The sequence below is a fragment of the Oncorhynchus clarkii genome, chromosome 4, assembly GCF_045791955.1.
Source record: "Oncorhynchus clarkii lewisi isolate Uvic-CL-2024 chromosome 4, UVic_Ocla_1.0, whole genome shotgun sequence".
Taxonomy (NCBI): domain Eukaryota; kingdom Metazoa; phylum Chordata; class Actinopteri; order Salmoniformes; family Salmonidae; genus Oncorhynchus; species Oncorhynchus clarkii.
Window position 1 is genome coordinate 26,258,556 of NC_092150.1, and position 24,768 is coordinate 26,283,323.

At 41.5% G+C, this 24,768-nt stretch overlaps 1 protein-coding gene across 2 annotated transcripts; it reads right to left on the bottom strand.

The window, feature by feature from the left end:
• Positions 1–1,710: 1,710 nt before the first annotated feature.
• LOC139406645 (protein Hook homolog 1-like) lies at positions 1,711–24,703 on the bottom strand. Of its 2 annotated transcripts, none has more exons than XM_071149482.1 (22): positions 24,319–24,703; positions 13,751–13,836; positions 13,435–13,507; positions 13,051–13,101; positions 12,797–12,929; positions 11,920–11,987; positions 11,581–11,643; positions 11,196–11,279; positions 9,939–10,102; positions 9,685–9,825; positions 9,176–9,377; positions 8,843–8,953; positions 8,623–8,710; positions 8,087–8,159; positions 7,871–8,011; positions 7,711–7,798; positions 7,526–7,557; positions 7,205–7,287; positions 7,011–7,111; positions 6,776–6,877; positions 6,549–6,617; positions 1,711–6,403 (listed from the first exon to the last, which is right to left on the bottom strand). In XM_071149482.1, the coding sequence occupies exons 4-22, from the start codon at positions 13,099–13,101 to the stop codon at positions 6,245–6,247; spliced, it is 1,953 nt and encodes a 650-aa protein (XP_071005583.1). In that variant the 5' UTR covers positions 13,435–13,507; positions 13,751–13,836; positions 24,319–24,703; the 3' UTR covers positions 1,711–6,244. The 2 variants fall into 2 exon arrangements, with proteins under 2 accessions (XP_071005583.1, XP_071005582.1); XM_071149481.1 differs by lacking the exon at positions 24,319–24,703 and adding an exon at positions 21,057–21,343.
• Between the last annotated feature and the right edge of the window lie 65 nt (positions 24,704–24,768).

Sequence of the window (24,768 nt, forward strand, 5' to 3'; positions counted from 1 at the left end):
CAGGGCCATTACACACCCTGAGATACCTTTGGGCCAGAGCTTGTGCTGATCAACAAAGCTAATGATGGTGATACAAGTCTGTTCAATGACCTGATTACATAAGGTGTTTAAAAGAGCATCAGTTTCTATGTAGGTAGTGAAAGGGGCGGCAGGGTAGCCTAGTGGTTAGGAAGGAAACAAGAACAAAAGTATCTATATCCACAGTTAAACGAGTCCTATATCGACATAACCTGAAAGGCCGCTCAGTAAGAAAGAAGCCACTGCTCCAAAATAGCCAGACTACAGTTTGCAACTGCACATGGGGACAAAGATTGTACTTTTTGGAGAAATGTCCTCTGGTCTGATGAAACAAAAATAGAACTGTTTGGCCATAATGTCATTATGTTTGGAGGAAAAGGGGGAGGCTTGCAAGCCGAAGAACACCATCCCAACCGTGAAGCACGGGGTGACAGCATCATGTTGTGGGGGTGCTTTGCTGCAGAATGGACTGGTGCACTTCACAATACAGATGGCATCATGAGGGAGGAAAATGATGTGGATATATTGAAGCAACATCTCAAGACATCAGTCAGGAAGTTAAAGCTTGGTCGCAAATGGGTCTTCCAAATGGACAATGACCCCAAGCATACTTCCAAAGTTGTGGCAAAATGGCAAAAAAGGACAACAAAGTCAAGGTATTGGAGTGGCCATCACAAAGCCCTGACCTCAATCCCATAGAAAATTTGTGGGCAGAACTGAAAAGGTGTGTGCGAGCAAGGAGGCCTACAAACCTGACTCAGTTACACCAGCTCTGTCAGGATGAATAGGCCAAAATTCACCCAACTTATTGTTGGAAGGTTGTGGAAGGCTACCCTAAACATTTGACCCAAGTTAAACAATTTAAAGGCAACGCTACCAAATACTAATTGAGCGTATGTAAAATTATGACCCACTGGGAATGGGATGAAAGAACTAAATTTCGCTACTATTATTCTGACATTTCACATTCTTAAGATAAAGTGGTGATCCTAACTGACCTAAGACAGGGAATTTTTTTAGGATTAAATGTTAGGAATTGTGAAAAACTGAGTTTAAATGTGTTTGGCTAAGGTGTATGTAAACTTCCGACTTCAACTGTATATACATCTACTGTATTTTAGTCAATGTCACTCTGACATTGCTCGTCCCAGTATTTATATATTTCTTAATTCCATTATTTTACTTTAAGATGTGTGTATTGTTATATACTACTGCACTGTTGGAGCTAGGAACATAAGCATTTTGCTACACCCACAATAACATCTGCTAAATATGTGTATGTGACCAATACAATGTGATTTGACCTAGAGGCACGAGTCTAGATACCACATTGTTTTAGCTGTAGTATGTGTGTGTACATAACGTAAGAAGCATCACATGACATACTGGAATATCACATTTCCCCAAAAGAGCAAATCCAACATCTAGCTAACTGCTAGCTTTGAGCTATGTTAAGCTTCACTACAAGGCTAGGAATCCAAACCAGTAGGGATTGTAGAAAATGATCAAATCTATTGATAGCTATTTTACAGAGCTTTTCATGTTTCATTCAGAGATCCCAGTGCACACCAGAGGGCCAACATGCCCAAACACATTTGTAATTAAGAAATTCAAAAGTTGTCACTGCGTTTTTGCTTCATCAGAGAGGAACAATATTTAATCTAGGAGCTGGTTTCACAAATGCAGATTAAATACATCCAGGACAAGGTTTAATTCTGGTTTAGTTAACCCACATTTCAATATTTCATAGCACAACAATAACAAATCGGGGCCTGTGAAAGCAGTTCTAAAATCCCACGCTGGTGTTTGAACCCTGATTACAGTAGTGCTGTATAGATTATTATACTGTTGATTCCCTTCTACGCATCCAGACACAGTGCCTTCATAAACTATTCACACCCCTTAACTTTTTCCACATTTTGTTGCGTTACAGCCGGAATTTAAAATGGATGAAATATAGACTTTGTGTCACTGGCATACACATAATGTCAAAGTGAAATTATATTTTTAGACATTTTTACAAATTAATAAAAAATGAAAAGTTGAAATGCCTTGACTCAATAAGTATTCAACCGCTTTGTTATGGAAAGCCCAAATATGTTAAGGAGTAAAAATGTTGTTAAGTCACATAAATTGCATGGACCCATTGTGTGCAATAAGGGTGTTTAACATGATTTTTGAATGACTACCTAATCTCTGTCCCCCACACATTCAATTATATGTAAGGTCCCCTCAGTTGAGCATCGAATTACAAACACAGATGCAACCACAAAGACCAGGGAGGTTTTCCAATGCGTCGCAAAGAAGGGCACCTATAGGTAGATGGGTAAAAAAAAATTAGCAGACATTGAATATCCCTTTGAGCATGGTGAAGTTATTAATTACACTTTGGATGGTGAATCAATACACCCAGTCACTGCAAAGACACAGGCGTCCTTCCTAACTCAGTTGCCGGAGTGGAAGGACACCGCTCAAGGATTTCACCATGAGGCCAATGGTTAACTTAAAACAGTTACAGAGTTTTCTCCTATCACAGCCATTAAACTGAGGATGGATTAACAACATTGTAGCTACTCCACAACACTAACCTAAATGACAGACTAAAAAGTAGGATGCTTGTACATAATAAGATTCCAAAACATGCATCCTGTTTGCAATAAGGCACTTAAGTAAAACTGCAAAAAATGAGGCAAGGAAATTAACTTAATGTCCTGAATACAAAGCATTAAGTTTGGGGCAAATACAACACATCACTGAGTACCACACTTCATATTTTCAAACATTGTGGTGGCTGCATCATGTTACAGGCATGCTTGTCATGGGCAAGGACTAGGGAGGTTTTTGGGGTAAAAAGAATAGAGCTAAGCATAAGAAAAATCCTGTTACAGTAACAGACACTGGGAGACAAATTCACCTTTCAGCAGGACAATAACCTAAAACACAAGGCCAAATATACACTGGAGTTGCATACCAAGACGACATTGAATGTTCCTGAGTAGCCTAGTTACAGTTGACTTAAATCTGCTTGAAAATCTATGGCAAGACTGTCTAGCAATGATCAACAACCAATTTGACAGAGCTTGAAGAATAAAAAAAAAGAATGAGCAAATATTGTACAATCCAGGTGTGCAAAGCTCTTAGAGACTTACCCAGAAAGACTCACCGCTGTAATTTGTAAATTCAATTTCAATACATTTACAAAATTCTAAAAACATGTTTTTTTACTTTGTCATTATGGGCTATTGTGTGTAGATGGGTAATTTGTGTGTGTTTTTTAAATACATTTTTGAATTCAGGCTGTAACACAACAAAATGTAGAATAAGTCAAGGGGGTGAATACTTTCTGAAGTCACTGTAAAAGCCCAACAGTGTTCCGATAGCACATGCGCTAAGTCAGATCACAGTATCAAAAATAAACACCATTAAAAAGTCCTGGATTTCTGAGTTGATTGAATGATTAGTTGTTGCAGCACTAGAGATGCTTGTGTCAATATGGCATTACAGGATGTTGACACAGGTCTGCAGTATAGACTGCTTTTGTGTAAGAAACTAGTAATGGATCGATCTGTGCTGCAATACCAACTTTTGGTTGCCAGCACCAAATACACCCATTTCTCCTGTATTCCATTTTCACTCTGGTGATTGTGAAACACAGAAGAGGAAGATCACAGAGGTAAAACTCTCTTTGTAGTCCAATGGTTGATAAGATGACTGACTAACATCCTTTAACTGCATAGTGCGGTTCATTCATCATTTTGTTGTAGTATAAAAACATTTTATAATATCAGCTATATTCAGCATTAAAATAAGCCAATTAAGACCACATTTTTCTTATAAGCTCCAATTGTGAATATAGTTTTTAGCACATCCATAGACAGAATAACTAACATATCTCTGACTCAATACACACTGAGCGTACAAAACATTAGGAACACCTGCTCTACCCATGACATACAGTCGTGGCCAAAAGTTTTGAGAATGACACAAAAGGACCAGCTGACATCATGTCAGTGATTCTCTCGTTAACACAGGTGTGAGTGTTGACAAGGACAAGGCTGGAGATCACTCTGCCATGCTGATTGAGTTCGAATAACAGACTGGAAGCTTCAAAAGGAGGGTGGTGCTTGGAATCATTGTTCTTCCTCTGTCAACCATGGTTACATGCAAGAAAACACGTGCCGTCATCATTGCTTTGCACAAAAAGGTCTTCACAGGCAAGGATGTTGCTGCCAGTAAGATTGCACCTAAATCAACCATTTATTGGATCATCAAGAACTTAATGGAGAGCGGTTCAATTGTTGTGAAGAAGACTTCAGGGCGCCCAAGAAAGTCCAGCAAGCGCCAGGACCATCTCCTAAAGTTGATTCAGCTGCGGGATCGGGACACCACCAGTACAGAGCTTGCTCAGGAATGCCAGCAGGCAGGTGTGAGTGCATCTGCACACACAGTGAGGCAAAGACTTTGAGGATGGTGTCAAGAAGGGCAGCAAATAAGCCACTTCTCTCCAGGAAAAACATCAGGGACAGACTGATATTCTGCAAAAGGTACAGGGATTGGACTACTGAGGACTAGGAAAAAAATCACTTTCTCTGATGAATCCCCTTTCTGATTGTTTGGGGCATCCGTAAAGAAGCTTGTCCGGAGAAGACAAGGTGAGCGCTACGATCAGTCCTGTGTCATGCCAACAGTAAAGCATCCTGAGACCATTCATGTGTGGGGTTGCTTCTCAGCCAAGGGAGTGGGCTCACTCACAATTTTGCCTAAGAACACAGCCATGGATAAAGAATGGTACCAACTCATCCTCCGAGAGCAACTTCTCCCAACCATCCAGGAACAGTTTGGTGACGAACAATGCCTTTTCCAGCATGATGGAGCACCTTGCCATAAGGCAAAAGTGATAACTAAGCAGCTCGGGGAACAAAACATCGATATTTTGGGTCCATGGCCAGGAAACTCCCCAGACCTTAAACCCATTGAGGACTTGTGGTCAATCCTCAAAAGGCAGGTGGACAAACAAAACCCCACAAATTCTGACAAACTCCAAGCATTGATTATGCAAGAATGGGCTGCCATCAGTCAGGATGTTGCCCAGAAGTCAATTGACAGCATGCCAGGGTAGATTGCAGAGGTCTTGAAAAAGAAGGGTCAACACTGCAAATATTGACTCTTTGCATTAACTTCATGTAATTGTCAATAAAAGCCTTTGACACTTATGAAATGCTTGTAATTATACTTCAGTATCCCATAGTAACACCTGACAAAAATATCTAAAGACACTGAGGCAGCAAACTTTGTGAAAATTAATATTTGTGTCATTCTCAAAACTTTTGGCCACAACTGTAGACTGACCAGGTGAATCCAGGTGAAAGCTATGATTCCTTATTGATAAATCCACTTCAATCAGTGTAGATGAAGGATTTTTAAGCCTTGAAACATAGATTGTTTGTGTGCCATTCAGAGGGTGAATGGGCAAGACAAAATATTTAAGTGCCTTTGAATGGGGTATGATAGTAGGTGCCAGGTGCACAGGTTTGTGTCAAGAACTGCAACGCTGCAGGGTTTTTTCTCACTCAACAGTTTCGCATGTGTATCAAGAATGGTCCACCACCAAAAGGACATCCAGATCAACTTGACACAACTGTGGGAGGCATAGGAGTCAATATTTGGAAGGTGTTCTTAATGTTTGTACACTCAGTGTACATGTCAGGATATGTCAAGGTTAGGAATCACTGCTAGTCAGAGCCTGCTGCTAGCTAGGCTAACATAGGTATACTGTAGGGCTCAGTCAGTGTTATGTGCTAGGCTATGTGCTAAGCTAATAAATCATGTTGGTAGGGTTGCCAGACCAAACTCATTACCGGAGATAATAAACATCCTAAACTGTAGTGAGGAGTATAACTGTTACCGTCTGGTGTATCAGTGAGGAGGGAACCTGGTTTGAGTAAGTGCTCATGTTCAAGTCAGTCAGTGCATGCTTGTCCCTTCTCCAGGGACTGAGAACTAATGTGCTTAAGGTCACTTGAGTGTACATTTATGGAAAGGAGTTAGAGAGGAGCCATTTGTTTGTTTACGTCAGATGTAGGAGATCCCAGTCCTAGAGGGCCGCAGTGTCAGCAGGCCTTTGTTCCAGACCAGCACTAACACACCTGATTGAACTAATGGTTCAACATTAATAGAAGAAGCCTGTACACACGCTCGCCCACCTCAGTAGTCACCCATCCCAGGTCTACTTAGTGGTGGTGGCAGGCACGCTGACAGAGAGGTTCCTGCGGGCAGCGTTGGTGACCTGGCGCTGCTGGGTCAGGAAGGACTGACCTGGGGGCACCATGGAGGTGGAGCGACCCCCGAGACGGGCCTCGATCGCCAGCTTCTGGAAGCTCAGACTCTGAAGGGGGTGGAAGACATGCAACAGGAATGTTTAATTGAGTTGGAACAAAAGCTCTGTATAAGTAACATTTGTAAAAGGTACATTCCTGTCCTTTATTTTCAAAAGAAAATACAACATGTCTATTCTGACTACATGTTCTAACCTTGTTGTACCATGCTGTTACAATCAGCTTCTCTTCATACTCTCTCAGCTTTGCCTGCTCACACTCCCTCTACAGAGAGAGACACAGAGAGAACGAGAGAGACGATCAATACAAGAGGTTGTGAGTGCATTGTGAGATAAGTACTATGGATCCCCATGTCAATGAGTGCCTCATGGCTAATGGTTAAGTGCCAAAGGTCAGGGCCAGGGGTTAAAGATCTGTGTTACCTCCAGGCTGAGGATCCTCTTGTCTCTGTCCGTCAGCTGGTTCTTTAGAGCCTGGATCTCTGCTGTGGCTGGGTTCAGCTTGGGGTCCAATGCACGGATCACCTACAGCACCGAGACAGAGATTTCACTGGTGGAAGCAGCAGCAAAGAGAGGCATGTTCTTTTTCTGCACTTGTTATTTTTTGTCCAGCTTCTAGTTGGATGTGAGAAGAATGAATGAATGATTAAGGAATCACATTGCGTGCTTTCTCCAGGTACATCTTGTATCTCTCCTCCATGGCTCTCATGTCATCATCCTTCTTCTTCAGAGCAGCCATCAGCTCATCCAGTCTCAGAGCTAAGGGACAGATGGACAACACTCACTGGGGTTACTCCGTACTATACCGCCAGTGTTGTGGTCGCGTTATGGTTGTGTAATAGTTGTACTCACAGGTCTGTGTGTTGTCTGGCTGCAAGTCCTCCAGGAGTTCTTTCTTCTTCATGATCTCATCCTGCGCCTCGTTCAGTTGCACCCTGGATAATAAAACACCTTACTTTTTAAATGTCTCTGTCAGGAGGAAGTATGGCTGTGTTTATACAGGCACCCCAATTCTGATAATTTTCCCACTCATATCATATCTACTCACACCAGATCTTTTTCAGAGCTGATCTGACTGGTCAAAAAGATAAATTAGTGAAAAAATATCTGAATTTGGTTGCCTATGTAAACGCAGCCATAGAGGTCTCACAAAGCAGTATGGACCATACTTACATATGAGCATCTAGTTTCCTCTTCAGGTGAGACTGCAAACAAAGAGCAGTTGTCAGATAGCGAACACACAGATACTGTTACCTCACAGCTGCTACTGTACATATGAGAGGCAGTATTAAGCAATATTTAGGGTTAATGTTTGATATAGTGGTATACTATAAAGTTATATGTCTGGTTGAACTCACGTCATCAGTCTTGGCTCCCTGGCCCTGTAGGGCTTTCTGTAAATCCTCTACCTGCTGCTGCAGCTCAGTGACCCTCTCCCTGCTTAACCTGGAAGTACATCAGACACACAGGAAGTACATCACAGTCAAACCGGAAGTAAAAAACACACACACAGCTTACCTGTTGTCAGTGTCCAGTTCGGAGCAGGTTCTGTGTGCCACCTCTAGCAGTGTCTGTAGTTCAGAGATCTTGTCATTCTCTGATCCCTCCTGCTGCACACGCAACATCTTGTTCTCATGCTGGAGCCGGATAAACTTCTCCCTGTATGGACAAGGACACACACAGTTAGTGCAGTCAGTGTCTCACACACAAAACAAACAACTATTAAATTACTACCTGTACTCTACAGGTAGGATCTCAGCAGCAAGGTTATCATGGGTTGGACTACCAGCTGGCATCCCTGCCATCCCTGTGGAGAAACAGAGAGCAGATCAGTAGCCATGTGTCTCTGTAGGCTTCAGAGAGACACAGGCGGTGTTCGAAACCGTGATGTATCATGGGTAAATTGTGACTGACTGATCTGAAAATAACATTGAGTAGTTATTTATTTAACTAGGCAAGTCAGTTAAGAACAAATTCTTATTTTCAATGACGGCCTAGGAACAGTGGGTTAACTGCCTGTTCAGGGGCAGAATGACAGATTTGTACCTTGTCAGCTCGGGGTTTGAACTTGCAACATGCCGCCCCAAAATGTATGAAGCATGGTGATTTGTAGATCAGTCAGTCTCGACTAGCCTTTAAAGTCGTCGGCAATGTCGAACACGCCAACACTTTATCAACGATAACCAAACCTCAACTACAGTAAATCTGTTTTCCAATCATATGCAGCACCAGTCAGTCTACATTGTCAATGTGATGGTCCAATGAGCTACCTGCTTGTAGGAGCTGGTCCTGTTGAGCCTGGTTACATCGCAGCTCCTCATTGGTCTCCTTCAGAGAGTCTCGCTCAATGATGATCCTCTGATGACCATCATCATCAGGAGACAAGTCAACAGCATTAGATTATTGTTAAAACATTCCTTCCCCTAATGTGTTTGCATGTCAGGGGGACCAGGTAGGTTGGAATAGAAAGTGTTAGGATCCAGTCTGTACCTCTTTCTCCCTCATCACGGCGTCATGTTTCTCTTCAAACTTCTTATTTTCGTAAGCAAGGTTGTCTGCCCGCCGAGACTCCTCTGACAACTTCCCGTACAGCTCCTGGACCTGGTAGGAAACAGGAAGTAGATTTAGTAAGCCCCCTGATTGGCTGTTTGCCATTCCAAAATGATGTCTCCTCAGAAACGATTTGCTAAGTAAGGGTAAAAGCGTCGCAGAGTTCCAGCATATTGCTTTTCCCAACCCAGTTCTGTCAGACCCACAGGGCAGAAGGGAGGGGACACCTTTAGGAATTATTCTGTTTCTAGTATATTCTCAGGCATGTCTCACCTGTCTCTTGTATGTCTCTAGCTGTGCACGGGCACTGTTAGCTTTGCGTAGCTCCTCCTCCAGACTGACAGTGTTGTGCATGTAGGTCATGTTCTTCTCTTCCAGCAGTTTGACTTGTCTTCTCAAATCTCCCAGGTCCTCCAGTTTACGCCTGTATGTCTCCACTGACGCCTCCAGCTTCACAGCATGGTCCGAACAGCTCCTACACACATTTATAATTTGTTGCATTTAATTGAATTTATAAAGATAAATAAATAAAACAGGCAAATCGATTAAAGCAAGGGCCTAAACAACACATTCTTACTGGTCTTACTGTAGGCCGTCATTGTAAATAAAGAATTTGTTCTCAACTGACTTGCCTAGTTAAATAAAGGTTACATACCCTTACCTCAAACTGACCACTTCCTCTCTCCCACTCCCATTTATACACATTCCAGGTACTGATGCACATCTCAGAAGATCTGATGATTACAACTAAAATAAAGGACCTAGAATGCCACCAAACACACCTGAGGATATCGAGTTCGTCTTTAAGTGCTCGTGACTCCTCTGCCAGGCTGGTGAGTTCGTCGTTACGATGCTGAACCTCGATCAGCTGCTTCTCCAACTCCTCACAGTGGATACGGTAGTCATCCTTAGCTGCCTCTAGCCTACACACACACACACACACACACACGAAGAGAGACATCTGTAAGTGCTGTGATGAAACTCTAAGAGTCGTTCCAGTGCGATTTTTTTTCACGGACACATGACACACACACACCTAAAGTTCTCCTCCTGTAGTGTCTCTAGCTGTATCTGTAGCTGGCTGTGTTTCCGTCCGGAGGGCGTGCTCGGGTCATCAAACGAGTCCAGCTGATTGGCTCGGTCCGTCAGCACGTCGTTCTCAGCTAATAGGCCGTTCCTCTCCTCCTGAAGGACCGTCACCTGACAAGGGTCAAACTAGGGTCAGAGGTGGGCTGTGTCTCAATACCAAAATATGAATTAGTAGCGAGAACATTAAGCTCCAACCCCCATTTTTTTTTACAGTTTATCCATTAAGGAGGGACCACATGGTCACAGATGCCTGAAGAATGGGGAGAAAGGTAAGACCCGTTCTCGCCAACTGTTCAACAAACAAAGCATCATTATTACACCCTGAAAGTACAGTGCAGTGAAGCCACACGACACCTTCAACAACATCAACATCTTGACTAATAGGTTGAAAGGCTGGTTAGTTATTCTCCCTGACACAGCCTCTCCTCTGTTCATTAGTCATGCTTTATATCAGAGACGATACTTGGGAATAGAAGCTTTGTGTGTGTGCATAAAAAAAACATGTAATTCAACCCAGTGTCTTCTCTCCACCTGTTCCCAAACACTACAAATGAACACACCACGTAGTTTAAATGAGTGATACGTTAGCGACAGAGAGCACGACAGGGTATAGATATTTTAATCCGCCTCGGCAACCAGGCATTAGATGTTTTTTGTCCGCCTTGACGACGAGCAGCCATGTTGACTTACCTCTCTGTGTGTCCTTGAAGAGAGACACTGGTGATCTACTGTAACAACTCGATCTGGAGACACGAGAGGACCATACAACATGGACTTGACCTAATCAGTAACCAGTAGCAGAAATTTGTCCTGTACTATGGTTTTCCCCAACCAGGCAGAGCAGGGTATGGCAGAGAGAGCAGGTAGGGGGAGAGCAGTGGCTTAGTCTGTAAAACCACAGCCCTTCTGCTACACCAGCCACAGACAATAGCCTCTGGCATCACAGCACATAACACAGACCCAGTTTATACAGTACCAGGGTTGTGTGTGTGTGTCATTGATATTTGGCATCCTCGGCCATGTACATAGGCTTACAGTATGTGACCTTCAGATTGCAAGCCTGCCGTTATGGGCAGCCTAGCTGTGTGAAGGTGCTTTTTGTTTCCTTAAGTGTCCTCGTATGAACAACCTTTGAAATGTATGAATCCTTTATGAGGTAATGTGATTTGTGGATTCAAATAAAGTATTTAAAATCGGAATATACCTGTACGTCGAGTTCCTGACAGCGCTGGGCTAGCTCCTCCTTTTCTGCTATCAGATCTGCCAGGTCCTCGACAGCCTTCTTCAACTAGACACACACACACACTTAACAATACAGCTCTAAAGCCTACTTCAGCAGCTCCAAGGAGAGATGAGCAATATCGCAGTACTAATTAAAGAGTCTAAGACAAGCAGTCAACTATTGAGAGATACGCAAACAACAAACACCTATAATAAAGACAACAGCATTCTATTAGATGCCTAGCACAGTGGATCTCCTCTCACCTCTTGTTCCAGGTCCTCCAGTGTCAACATTAGAGAGATATGAACTGTCAGCAACAACACAACAGACTATTAGAGGCCAAACACAGTGGATCTCCTCCTCTCACCTGTGATTCTACATCCCCCGGTGGCTCTGCTCCAAACTGGGCCATGTTCTCTTTACTCATCAGCTAACAGAGAGAGAGAGAGAGAGAGAGAGAGCTTTGGTTCTGATGGTTTGATTCAGGTTTGGTTAGAGCCAACATCAATCCTACTCATTCACACGCCACAGGTGTTCTAAAATGACTTTCTAAAGCCAAAGAGATGTCATGACATGTACTTTATCAACATCACAGTATTGGTATCTGGCTTTTTTAACACAAATGGGCAATTGTAAGATCTTACCGTGCATGACAAAATATTTGAAATCAATCAGAGAGAATGGCCCTGGTCAGGCTAAGCCTCACCTCCTGAAGGGCTGTCATCACCACATGCTGTACGGACTCCTCCAGAGTCATGATGATCTGGATGTACTCTGGAGAGGAAGAGAGAAAGCGGAAGGAAGGGAAAGAGAGAGGATTACACACTAATATGCGCACATAGTTTCTGTTTTGGGTGCCAGTCTGTGACTGCACCGTGTGTGTGTGTGTGTGTGCGTGTGTGTGTGTATACAGTGCATTCGGGAAAGTATTCAGACTTGTTCCACATTTTGTTACGTTACAGCCTCATTCTGAAATGGATTAAATCAAACATTTTCCTCATCAATCTACACACATTACTGTTGAGTGGAGTCCACCTGTGGTAAATTCAATTGATTGGACATGATTTAAGGTCCCAGAGTTGACAGTGCATGTCAGCGCAAAAACCAAGCCATGAGGTCAAAGGAATTGTCCGTAGAAAATAAATAGCTGTGCAGTGACGCTCCCCATCCAATCTGACAGAGTTTGAGAGGATCTGCTGAGAAGAATGGGAGAAACTCCCCAATTACAGGTGTGCCAAGCTTGTAGTGTTATACCCAAGAAGACTCAAGGCTGTAATCGCTGCCAAAGATGGCTTAACAAAGTACTGAGTAAAGGGTCTGAATACTTATGTAAATGGGATAAAACAAAAACAAAAATGTATTAATAATTTTGAAATGTCTGAACCCATTTTTGCTTTAACATGATGGGGTATTGTGTGTATATTGAGGGGGGGGAAACAATTTCACCAATATTAGAGTAAGGCTGTAACAAAATAGTGAAAAAGTGAAAACAAAGTGAAGTGAAGGGTGAAGGGGTCTGAAAACTTTCCGAATACACTGTGTGTGTGTGTGTGTGTGTGTGTGTGTGTGTGTAAGCGTAATACCTTGCTTGCGTTCACATTTGACAGCACAGCCCAGTGTGAGCTGCAGCAGTCGTCCCAGTTCTATAGGGTCTGAGTGTTCTGCCACCTTCACCAGGTCTGGCAGGGGAAACTCCTGGATCTGCTGGCTCAGGACCTAGTGACATAGAAAGAGAATATAACCGTTATAACTAGACATTAAACAGTTATTACCTGGACCAGGTCTGGGAGGGAGAAGTTTGAGATCTGCTGGCTTCTAAATCAGTGCTTCTACTGACCTCATTGTAGTAATCCACCATCATCTGAAGGATCTTCTTCAGGTTCTTCATCTGGAGAAAGAAGTTACACACTCATCACTCTACAAAAAAAAAACAAAGTTTACACCTCAAAGAATCTCCTCACTGTGAGCTATGGAAACATTTAGAGAGGATATCTGACAGGCCAATGCCTGGCTAAAATACTGACAGGGCCAGCAGAGAGCAGTCACACTGGCTTTTAGGTCAGTAGGGGAGGGGAAGAAGGAAGGAGAGGGGAAGGAGGGATGGAAGCAGAGAGGAAGGAAGGAAGGCAGGATTGCAAGGGAATTAGGGATGTAAGTACAGAGAGAAAGAGGGAGGGGAGAGAAGGGATGGACAGAAAGAGGTATGTATGGAGTTCAGCACCTTCAGTCTCCAGTTATTCCCAACATCTTCTTTAATGTGACCAAGCCAACTCTCACTGAACCACGCTGGATCTCTGCATTGCACAACACACACACACACCCACACACATGCATAAGCATTGGACAAAAAAAAATGTCTACTAAACAACCGTATTCAAATCAGAAAATATCCAACCCCAGAATCTGACTGGGCTTTATACCCGACTCCAGTGTGTTTAATATTCAGCCAGAGTAAGACTGTCAGTATAAATTCATGTCTCTGCAGCCTGGACATATACTGTGAATTGTGTGTGTGTGTGTATATGCATGTTCTTCACATCTGATGCAGGGCCTGAGAAATGGCAGCTCCAGTGGTCAGCTCCTCTACAGTCGTACATGGTGCTGCAGTGTTGAAGGTCTGGAGCTGAGGGTGATACAAACGGTGAGAATAGCACAGGTTAGAGTAGAGACCGAGGAGAAGGGGAGACGCTGGGACAGGAATGAGAAAAGGGGGAGGCAGTTGGAGACACTGATATCTATCTCCATTTGCATTCATCGTATAGCATCATGTTGCAAAGCCTGTCGTGAACCATCAAACACATGTCATGGGTGTGCAGATAGAAAAGAGACAAACCTTGGTCAGAAAGAGAAAGCTTGTGTGTATTGAGACTGAGAAACAGCCCCAGAGAGAAATGCTTCTAAGTTCTGCTACGGTGGATTTGTGAATAATTCACCCTCCAGGACTGTTCTCCATGATGTCAGATGACCACTAGCCTCAGCTCCCAGGCTTCGCTCACGAGGTGAAAGCCTGTGACAAAGGTTGAGACCTCTAATTGTAATCAGTAATGTAACTTTTGGATTACCCAAACTCAGCAACGTAAACTGGTTACTTTCAGTTACTTTTGGATTACTTTCCCCTTAAGAGGCATTAGAAGAAGACAAAAAGTATCCATCAAGCGCATTGTGTGTGGTCAGACTCGCTCAGTTGGAACAAACTTAAAAATGTGCTCCTTTTTTTATGCTGAATTTAATTTAATTGAGAAAACAGTGGTGCTGAGTGATTAACATACATTTCGGGGGGTTTCGGTTATTAACAGTTGTGTAGTGGAGGGTTTACGCAGCAGGTATACAACGTATACCCACTCAGTAGCGGTGGGTGGGTAAAATCACTGGGGAAGCCAAGCTGATTCTGATGGTTTGATTATAATCATTGGCCAGTACAGAGAATTAAGTAAAACTATAAGTCGAAATCCTTATCTCCATCCATGGCTAATGGAAAGGCCCAATTTGAGCTAGCTACCCACCAGAGGACAACAACACAACGAGATACATCATTGACAGAAAAACTTGAATTGCTGTATGTCCTCAATGGGATTTGATAGGAGTGACGCCAAAATCCAAGCTGGCTTCCCATGACACTTCTTTTGTTGTTGCGGCAGGACCATTCACAGTTGAGCTCGCTCAGTTTAGTTCAACGCTGATTGACACATTGTGTACTTTTTTTGTCAAGGGAGGCCAGATGCTCGCCGGCTTCCCTCGCCTTCAATGCTACGGGCGGTAACAATGTCATCCTCGTTTGGATCGGACAGCATCAGATAGATGGCCTACAAGTAGAGAGACCGGGGGGCTGTTTCACTGGCTCGGATGCTTTCTACTGTGAGATACATTCAGCCTCTTGCGAATTGAAAGAAAATTATGAAACACAGAGAGAAGAAAGAAAATATTTTAGTTTTTTTTATTGGTCAATTTTTTTGGGGAAGCCTGGCTTCCCTTGGCATCCAGCCTATTTTAGTTTCCCATATGATACAAACAGTGTAATCCATTTGATCAACTTTATTTGTAGATATGATTAGTAATAGAGTTATAGTAAATAATAAAGTCCAGTTACAGCTTCTTTTGACAAAGTAGAAACGAAAAAGATAATAATATAACCAGCCAGCTGCACAGCTGAAATGATTTGCCATATTCCTAAACAAAAGCACCAGTGCATGAACAATTGTAAAGGATGAATTACATAAATAAATATTTGTAGAAAAATATTAATGACAAGATTTACAACAGTAATTTGTTGATTTTATCAAACACTGTGTTTTGCTCTTATACGCGTGCCATAACGCATTAATCAATCTCGTCTTCTCTTTATGCTTCGGGCCCACAGTCAGCACACAGTTTTGGGCTTTGCGTGCGCAAGACCAATAAACAAATCGGTTGCTCTGCACACAGTTTTCATGGGCCTTGTTTCTTGTACACCTGCCGCATGTGTCGCATAATCTCTCTGAAGCGGTTGCGCAGCATGGTGAAAGTCCACCTCATACCTATCCACATCCATGCTCTTTCCACCGTAGGCACCGCGGACATCCAGTACGAGAGTGCAATAAATGCTTTGAGTTCATCCAGAGATATGTCCCACGTACTGTTTCCTTTTCTGTGCGCATAAACAACAGTCCAATCTCTGATGGGCTGCAACATCTTCATGTCACATAAACTCGTCACTCTTTTCTACCCTAACCGTGCCATCCCTCCCAGACTCCTGTCTCGCCGTGGCATTTGGGATCCCTCTCTCCGTTGGCTCTGTTATGGTTTTTCTGCGGCGAGGCTCAGGCATCGGAGGCGGAGGCTCAAAGTCAACATCAGAATCAGATGAAGACTCTTCATCAGCAACGTCGATTTCAAGGTCAATATCAGATCCGCCATCAGACTCCAACTCATCTAAATGTTGCATTCATTTGGTCCGGATTGCCATTGTGAACTACACACATTGTATGTTACACTCCCAGGGGAAAGTATATACCATTTCCATTCATAATAAAATAATTAGACCGCACACAATTCTTCATCATCATTACACTACATTGTTCTAAATTCAATCACCCTCTTCACCCTCATCATTCAGTTCATCATTCAACTCAGTCACAGTTGAGTTATTTGACAAAAGTAAGTGTAATAGAAAGTGCAGAATATGCTCTTTCTGATACTTTATATAAATGAAAATGTTTTACCTGCAAGTGACTGAAGGAGGATTTGATAAAGTGATGCTCCTTTCCCTGCATCTGTCAATTACAAGATTATACATTCTCTTCGTGTACAATTTGATAACAAACCTAATATTATCACTCATCAGATTATTGTAAAAGTAATAGTCTATAGGCCTACTCTTATTATGTGAGAAATTAGTTTCAGTATAGTTTAGGTGTAGTTTCGATGGGCCAGCGGTGCAAGTTGACTGGCATCATTTGTTTCCTGCTCATAAACTTGTATAGCGTCAAAGATATGTTTTCAATTATTCTAAAGGCCTACTGCAACACGTAGCATGTTTTCGCTTCTGTTACAATACATTTGGTTAATAATAGAGTCAGTCAATAAAACAGTCCCATAACAGCTTATTTTTACAAAGTAAAATGTAAAAGAGAATGGTATCAACTAGAGGTCAACCGATTAATCGGAATGGCCGATTTCAAGTTTTCATAACAATTGGAAAGCGCTATTTTTGGGCGCCGATTTCCGATTATTTAAAATATATATATATATCGATATCCGATTATTTAAAAAAAAATATATATTTTTTTATACCTTTTATTTAACTAGGCAAGTCGGTTAAGAACACATTCTTATTTTCAATGATTGCTTAAGAACTGTGGGTTAACTGCCTTGTTCAGGGGCAGAACGACAGATTTTCACCTTGTCAGCTCAGGGGTTCCAATCTTGCAACCGCACAGTTAACTAGTCCAACGCTCTAACCATTGCACTCCACGAGTAGCCTGCCTGTTACGCGAATGTAGTAGAAGCCAAGGTAAATTGCTAGCTAGCATTAAACTTTTCGTAGAAAAAACAGTCAATCATAATCTCTAGTTATAACTACTGATCCAGTTTAGCAGGCAATATTAACCAGGTGAAATTGTGTCATTTCTCTTGCGTTCATTGCACGCAGAGTCAGGGTATATGCAACAGTTTGGGCTGCCTGGCTCATCGCGAACTAATTTGCCAGAATTTTACGTAATTATGACATAACATTGAAGGTTGTGCAATGTAACAATAATATTTAGACTTAGGGATGCCACCCGTTAGATAAAATACAGAACGGTTCCGTATTTCACTGAAATAATAAACGTTTTGTTTTCGAAATGATAGTTTCCGGATTCGATCATATTAATGACCAAAGGCTCGTATTTCTGTGTGTTATTATGTTATAATTAAGTCTGATTTGATAGAGCAGTCTGACTGAGCAGCAGCAGGCCCGTAATCATTCATTCAAACAGCACTTTCGTGCGTTTTGCCAGTAGCTCTTCGCAAGCACAGCGCTGTTTATGACTTCAAGCCTATCAGCCTAATGGCTGGTGTAACCAATGTGAAATGGCTAGCTAGTTAGCTGGGTGTGCGCTAATACTGTTTCAAACTTCACTCGCGTTTAGATTTGGAGTAGTTATTCCCCTTGCACTGCAAGGGCCGTGGCTTTTGTGGAGCGATGGGTAACGATACTTCGAGTGTGACTGTTGTCTATGTGTTCCTGGTTCGAGCCCAGATAGGGGCAAGGAGGGGGACGGAAGCTATACTGTTACACTGGCAATACTATGGTGCCTATAGGAACATCCAATAGTCAAAGGTATATGAAATACAAATGGTATAGAGAGAAATAGTCATAAATACTATATTAACTACAACCTAAAACCTCTTAGCTTGGAATATTGAAGTCTCATGTTAAAAGGAACCACCAACTTTCATATGTTCTGTTATATAAATATTCATACACATAGCTCATATAAACAAAGACATTCCGTCGCAAGAACACATACACCCAGCCACAAGACTGACCCCCTCTATTGGTCGGATGCTCAGGATAAGGCTCTGCTGTGCACTAATGGGGCTTCTGCTCTGGCTAGAGCAAGGCCCGCCTCCAACCCTCCGACCAGTCAAGAAGACCGAAACGACAAGACTCCACCTACTTTATTCTATGTATAAAAATGAATGTAACCGTTGTATAAGGCCTCTTTTTCACCTGACTCCTTGCCGAGTTGTATGAACTAGATCCGTGCACGTAAAACTGCGGGACAAGATATCTCTGACTCATTAAAACTGTCTTTTGTTACAACTGAAATCCACTCTGTCCAGCGTCCGTGATTTGGTCTCAACTCTCCAGTATTTAAACACTAACAGTTCTCATGTTCTGAGCAAGGAACTTAGGTTAGTTTTTTTACATGGCACATATTACTTTCTTCTCTAGCACTCGTGCGTTTTGCCAGCAGTTCTTCACAAGCACAGCGCTGTGAAGAACTGCTGGCAAGTTAGCACAAGCCTATCAGCCTAATGGCTGGTGTAACCAATGTGAAATGGCTAGCTAGTTAGCTGGGTGTGCGCTAATACTAGAGGTCGACCGATTATGATTTTTCAACGCCGATACCGATTATTGGAGGACCAAAAAAGCAGAAACCGATTAATCAGACGATTTTTTTATTTGTAATAATGACAATTACAACAATACTGAATTAACACTTATTTTAACTTAATATAAAACATCAAAACAATCAATTTAGCCTCAAATAAATAATGAAACATGTTCAATTTGGTTTATATAATGTAAAAGCAAAGTGTTGGAGAAGAAAGTAATATGTGCCATGTAAAAATGTGTGCCATGTAAAATGTGTGCCATGTAAAAAAGCTAACGTTTAAGTTCCTTGCTCAGAACATGAGAACATATGAAAGTTGGTGGTTCCTTTCAACATGAGACTTCAATATTCCAAGGTAAGAGTTTTTAGGTTGTAGTTAATATAGTATTTATAGGACTATTTCTCTCTATACCATTTGTATTTCATATACCTTTGACTATTGGATGTTCTTATAGGCACTATAGTATTGCCAGTGTAACAGTATAGCTTCCGTCCCTCTCCTTGCCCCTACCTGGGCTCGAACCAGGAACACATCGACAACAGCCACACTCGAAGCATCGTTACCCATCGCTCCACAAAATGGCACACACAACATGGCACACATTTTTACATGCCACATATTACTTTCTTCTCCAACACTTTGTTTTTGCATTATTTAAACCAAATTGAACATGTTTCATTATTTATTTGAGGCTAAATAGATTTTATTGATGTTTTAACTTAATTCAGTATTGTTGTAATTGTCATTATTACAAATAAAAATGTATTTATTTTTTTTATTTTTTTAAATTTTTAAATCGGCCGATTAATCGGTATCAGCTTTTTTGGTCCTCCAATAATCGGTATCGGCGTTGAAGAATCATAATCGGTCGACCTCTAGTTTTAACGTTTAGAAAGGTAAAAAATGATCACTTGAAAAATAGTTTTCGAAACATGTTTCATATCAGAAAGAAATAATTAATAAAATAAAATAAAAATACACTTACTGTAGCAGATTTGGGGCGGCAGGTAGCCTAGTGGTTAGAGCGTTGGACAAGTAACCGAAAGGTTGCAAGATGGAATCCCCGAGCGGACAAGGTAAAAATCTGTCATTCTGCCCCTGAACAGGAAGGCAGTTAACCCACTGTTCCTAGGCTGTCATTGAAAGTAAAAATTTGTTCTTAACTGACTTGCCTAGTTAAATAATGGTAAAATAAAAATAACATTTGCACAGATCCATATGCTGTGTGCCTCTAATTGACAAACTACCCTTCCTGCCCAGTTAGGCTTACACGCAGGTAGCTAATTAACACAGGTGGTCGTCTGTCTTCTGTCAACAAGCGATGTAACATGGAGATATGGCCGTGTGGGAACACTAACCATAACCCTATAAAAGGTGTGTAGTTATTGAACCTTTTGTTTTATAAAAAAAAATTTTTTCTCACTGACATGAAAGATACATTTCCAAAACCATACCGATAGTGATGTGTGTTAATGTTTAGACCAGCAGATCAATTGACCCAAAATCTGTTTTGAGTTAGAATAGTAGAATACAATTATGGAATTTGGTTGTGCATCAGCATTTTTTCTCATGTTATGTCACTGACAGTCACTCAATTAGCCCATGTCACCTAACATTATTTAGATTGGTAAATTAGTTTAGCCAGGTATGTAAACTTGTAGTAATCTTGGTTAAATTACCGACTGGTTTTTACCATTGATTTTGTTAGTCACCCTCGCTGAGATATCAAATACAAAACTACACATTTCTCCCCACCCTAAGGCAAAATGTGTAGAATTGCAGGAAATGAACTATAAAACTGCACATTTTTCTCTACATCCCATGGCAAAATGTGTAGAACTGCAGGTAATTAACTGTAATACTTCAAATTGTTTCTCTCTGCTGTCAAGAGGGCTGCTAAAATGTTTTGCTTGCAACAACATTTCACTTAGGGCCCCCAAAAAACTAGGACCAGCTGTGACTGCATGTGTGTATGGATGTGGGTAAACAGAGCAGTGAGCCACTGCAGCCAGTCATGATGACTGCAGATTTTTTGTGGCCCCCACCCCCATCAAAGTTGCCCATTCCTGGTTTAGAGCAAGCGTCGTGGCTCTTAAAGCGCACCCTCCCTAGCCTAAAGGTTAGCGTTTATGAATGGGCAAACACTAACCTACCTGCCATAGGTAAACGATACCGTCATCGGTAAGACAGTAGACATTCATGCAATCAGACGCTTTTTAGAGCGCTCTCTGAATGAACAGCGGAAATCATTGACATACTTACCCATATAGCAAGGCTCTCACACAACACCACTTTGTCAGTCTCCATTTCTCCGCGTCGGGTAAGGCTAGACATGATTGTTCACTGCACCTGTCAACAACGACGCGGTTTCCCTTCCCTCTGCATTTGACCTCACCTGCGGCGGTTGGATCTCTAGCGCTAACTGCGTAATGTAGGCATGTTTCCTGGTCACTACGCTGTAAAAGCCCCGTGAGTTTCTACGTGAATAGCCGCCGCTTTAACGTTTTCGGTTGAGACGGATCAGGGATTGACGGGATAAATAGCAAAAACGAGGAATGAAACGCCTATGGCACTGAGCTGACTGTAACAGACAGACCAATCAGATTGAATATCCGACTAACTGACTGACAGGGCTGTGGGGATACGATGGAGTCAGTCACATAGCAAAATCAAATGTTTGTTAACCTCAATTATCTGAGATAGTTTCTCTCCCTATTTCAAGATTTCTCCTCGACCTCAACCATGATAAAAAGAGTCATGTGAGGAATTAACTTTTTATTACAATTTAGTTTGACACGAATAGAATTAGGGAAACTCAGGTGCCTGGTCTCATGAGAAGAAAATCCCCGTCCTCCTTTACCAAACCCAGGGCCGGATTAGGCACTGTTCGCAGACCCAGATTGAGTTAAATCCTGGACTAAAAAGCACTTTCATTTGAGATTTTCTATTAAGCATGCTTAGTCCAGGAGTAGGCTTAATCTTAGTCCAGGAGTAGGCTTAATCTTATCCAGGAGTAGGCTTAATCTTAGTCTGGGAAAATATTATCAATACATAAATAGATAAATGACTGATATTGGCACAAGATGGAGGGAATGTTGGAACATAACTAACAGTTAGAGAATGTGCGCTTAATCCAATATACATTTATGCATAGCATTTATTTCACAAGAGACAAAATTAACAAATTCTACAGAACAATGTAGAAGGAAAAAAATGACTCAATAAAGTCCAAAACTTATGGGCGGAGTTAGAAAGTTGGCTGTCAGAAGTATTACAATGTAAATGTACTTTTAATCCGTCTGTCTGAATATTTCAAGACATGGAATAAGAGGGTGCAGTGAGATACTCATCTTGAAAAAATGTATAGTTAAAAACTGGAAATCAAACCATCCTCAATCGATAACACAATGGAATGGTCAAATTGTTTATTGTCTAAGTGTTGAAAGTATGTGGGCAACAGAGAGAAATCAAATGATGCAGTTTGAGGCCATGTGGCGAAGAGTGATGCGGGCGCTGGAGATGAGGGTGTGATGTGAATGTTTGTGAGCGTCTTTATGTTGTTATTTGTATGTGTATGCTTTGTATTGTAAAAAAATAAATATATACCTTACCAGTCAAAAGTTTGTACACACCTACTCATTCAAGGGGTTTTCTTTATTTTTACTATCTTCTACATTGTAGAATAATAGTGATGACATCAAAACTATGAGATAACACATATGGAATCATGTAGTAACCAAAAAAAGTGTTAAACAACTCAAAATATATTTTATATTTGAGATTCTTCAAAGCAGCCACCCTTTGCCTTGATGACAGCTTTGCACATTCTTGGCATTTTCTCAACCAGCTTCATGAGGTAGTCACCTGGAAAGCATTGCAATTAACAGGTGTGCATTGTTAAAAGTTCATTTGTGGAATTTCTTTCCTTAATGCGTTTGAGCCAATCAGTGTGACAAGGTAGGGGTGGTATAAAGAAGATAGCCCTATTTGGTAAAATACCAAGTCCATATTTTGTTAAGAACAGTTCAAATAAGCAAAGAGAAACAACAGTTCCATCATTACTTTAAGACACGGTCAGTCAATGCGGAACATTTCAGGAACTTTAAAAGTTTCTTTAAGTGCTATAGCAAAAACCATCAAGCGCTATGATGAAAATGGCTCTAATGAGGACCACCAAAGGAAAGGAAGACCCAGAGATACCTCTGCTGCAAAGTATACATTCATTAAAGTTACCAGCCTCAAACATTGCAGCCCAAATAAATGCTTCACATAGTTCAATTAACAGACACATCTCAACATCAATAGCTCAGAGACTGCATGAATCAGGCCTTCATGGTTAAATTGCTGCAAAGAAACCACTACTAAAGGACACCAATAATAAGAAGAGACTTGCTTGGGCCAAGAAACACGAGCAATGGACATTAGACCAATGGAAATCTGTCCTTTGGTCTGATTAATCCAAATTTGAGATTTTTGGTTCCAACCGCCATGCCTTTGTGAGCCAAAGAGTACGTGACCAGAAGATCTCCACATGTGTGGTTCCCACCGTGAAGCATGAAGGAGGAGGTGTGATGGTGTGGGGGTGCTTTGCTGGTGACACTGTTGGGGATTTATTTAGAATTCAAGGAACAGTTAACAAGCATGGCTACCACAGCATTCTGCATCGATACGCCATCCCATCTGGTTTGCGCTTAGTGGGACTATCATTTGTTTTTCAACAGGACAATGACCCAAGACACCTCCAGGCTGGGTAAGGGCTATTTGACCAAGAAGGAGAATGATGGAGTGCTGCATCAGATGACCTGGCCTACACAATCACCCGGCCTCAACCCAATTGAGATGGTTTGGGATGAGTTGGACCGTAGAGTGAAGGAAAAGCAGCCAACAAGTGCTCAACATATGTGAGAACTCCTTCAAGACTGTTCAAAAATAATTACCGCTGAAACTGGTTGAGAGAATACCAAGATTGTGCAAAGCTGTTATCAAGGCAAAGGGTTGCTATTTTGAAGATAAAATAAATTATATAATATATTTTCATTTGTTTTAACACTTTTTTTATTAGTACATGATTCCATATATGTTATTTCATAGTTTTGATGTAGTAAAAAATAATGAAAAAACATTGAATGAGTAGGTGTGTCCAAACTTTTGACTGGTACTCTATATATACACTACCGTTCCAAAGTTTGGGGTAACTTAGATATGTCCTTGTTTTTGAAAGAAAAGCTACTTTTTTGCCCATTAAAATAACATGAAATTGATCAGAAATACAGTGTAGACATTGTTAATTTTGTAAATGACTGTTGTAGTTGGAAACGGCTGTTTTTTAATGAAATGTCTACATACTGTAGGTGTACAGAGGCCCATTATCAGGAACCATCACTCCTGTGTTCCAATGGCACGTTGTGTTAGCTAATCCAAGGTTATCGTTTTAAAAAGCTAATTGATCATTAGAAAACCATTTTGCAATTATGTTAGCACAGCTGAAAACTGTAGTTCTGATTAAAGAAGCAATAAAACGGACCTTCTTCAGACTAGTTGAGAATCTGGAGCATCAGCATTTGTGGGTTCAATTACAGGCTCAAAATGGCCAGAAATAAATAACTTTCTTGTGAAACTCGTCAGTCTATTCTTGTTCTGAGAGATGAAGGCTATTCCATGTGAAAACTGCCAAGAAACTGAAGATCTCGTACAACACTGTGTACTACTCCCTTCACAGAACAGGGCAAACTGGCCCTAACCAGAATAGAAAGAGGAGTGTGAGGTCCCGGTGCACAACTGAGCAAGAGGACAAGTACATTAGAGTGTCTAGTTTGAGAAACAGACGCCTCACAAGTCGTCAACTTGCAGGTTCATTAAATAGTACCAGCAAAACACCAGTCTCAACGTCAACAGTGAAGAGGCAACTCCAGACTCTAAGTGACCCCAAGCATTTGAACAGTAGTGTATTTTGTAATGTTATATATTTAACCTG

What these genes read in the sequence shown, in the direction of transcription:
- LOC139406645 (XM_071149481.1), bottom strand. Translation starts at nt 21,128, where the DNA reads ATGTCTAGCCTTACCCGACGCGGAGAAATGGAGACTGACAAAGTGGTG. An exon ending in GTCAGGAACTCGACGTACAG is followed by an intron (nt 10,103 to 11,195) that starts GTATATTCCGAT and finishes GACCCTTGTCAG; the next exon opens with GTGACGGTCCTTCAGGAGGA. An exon ending in AGGAAACTAGATGCTCATAT is followed by an intron (nt 7,288 to 7,525) that starts GTAAGTATGGTC and finishes TTTATTATCCAG; the next exon opens with GGTGCAACTGAACGAGGCGC.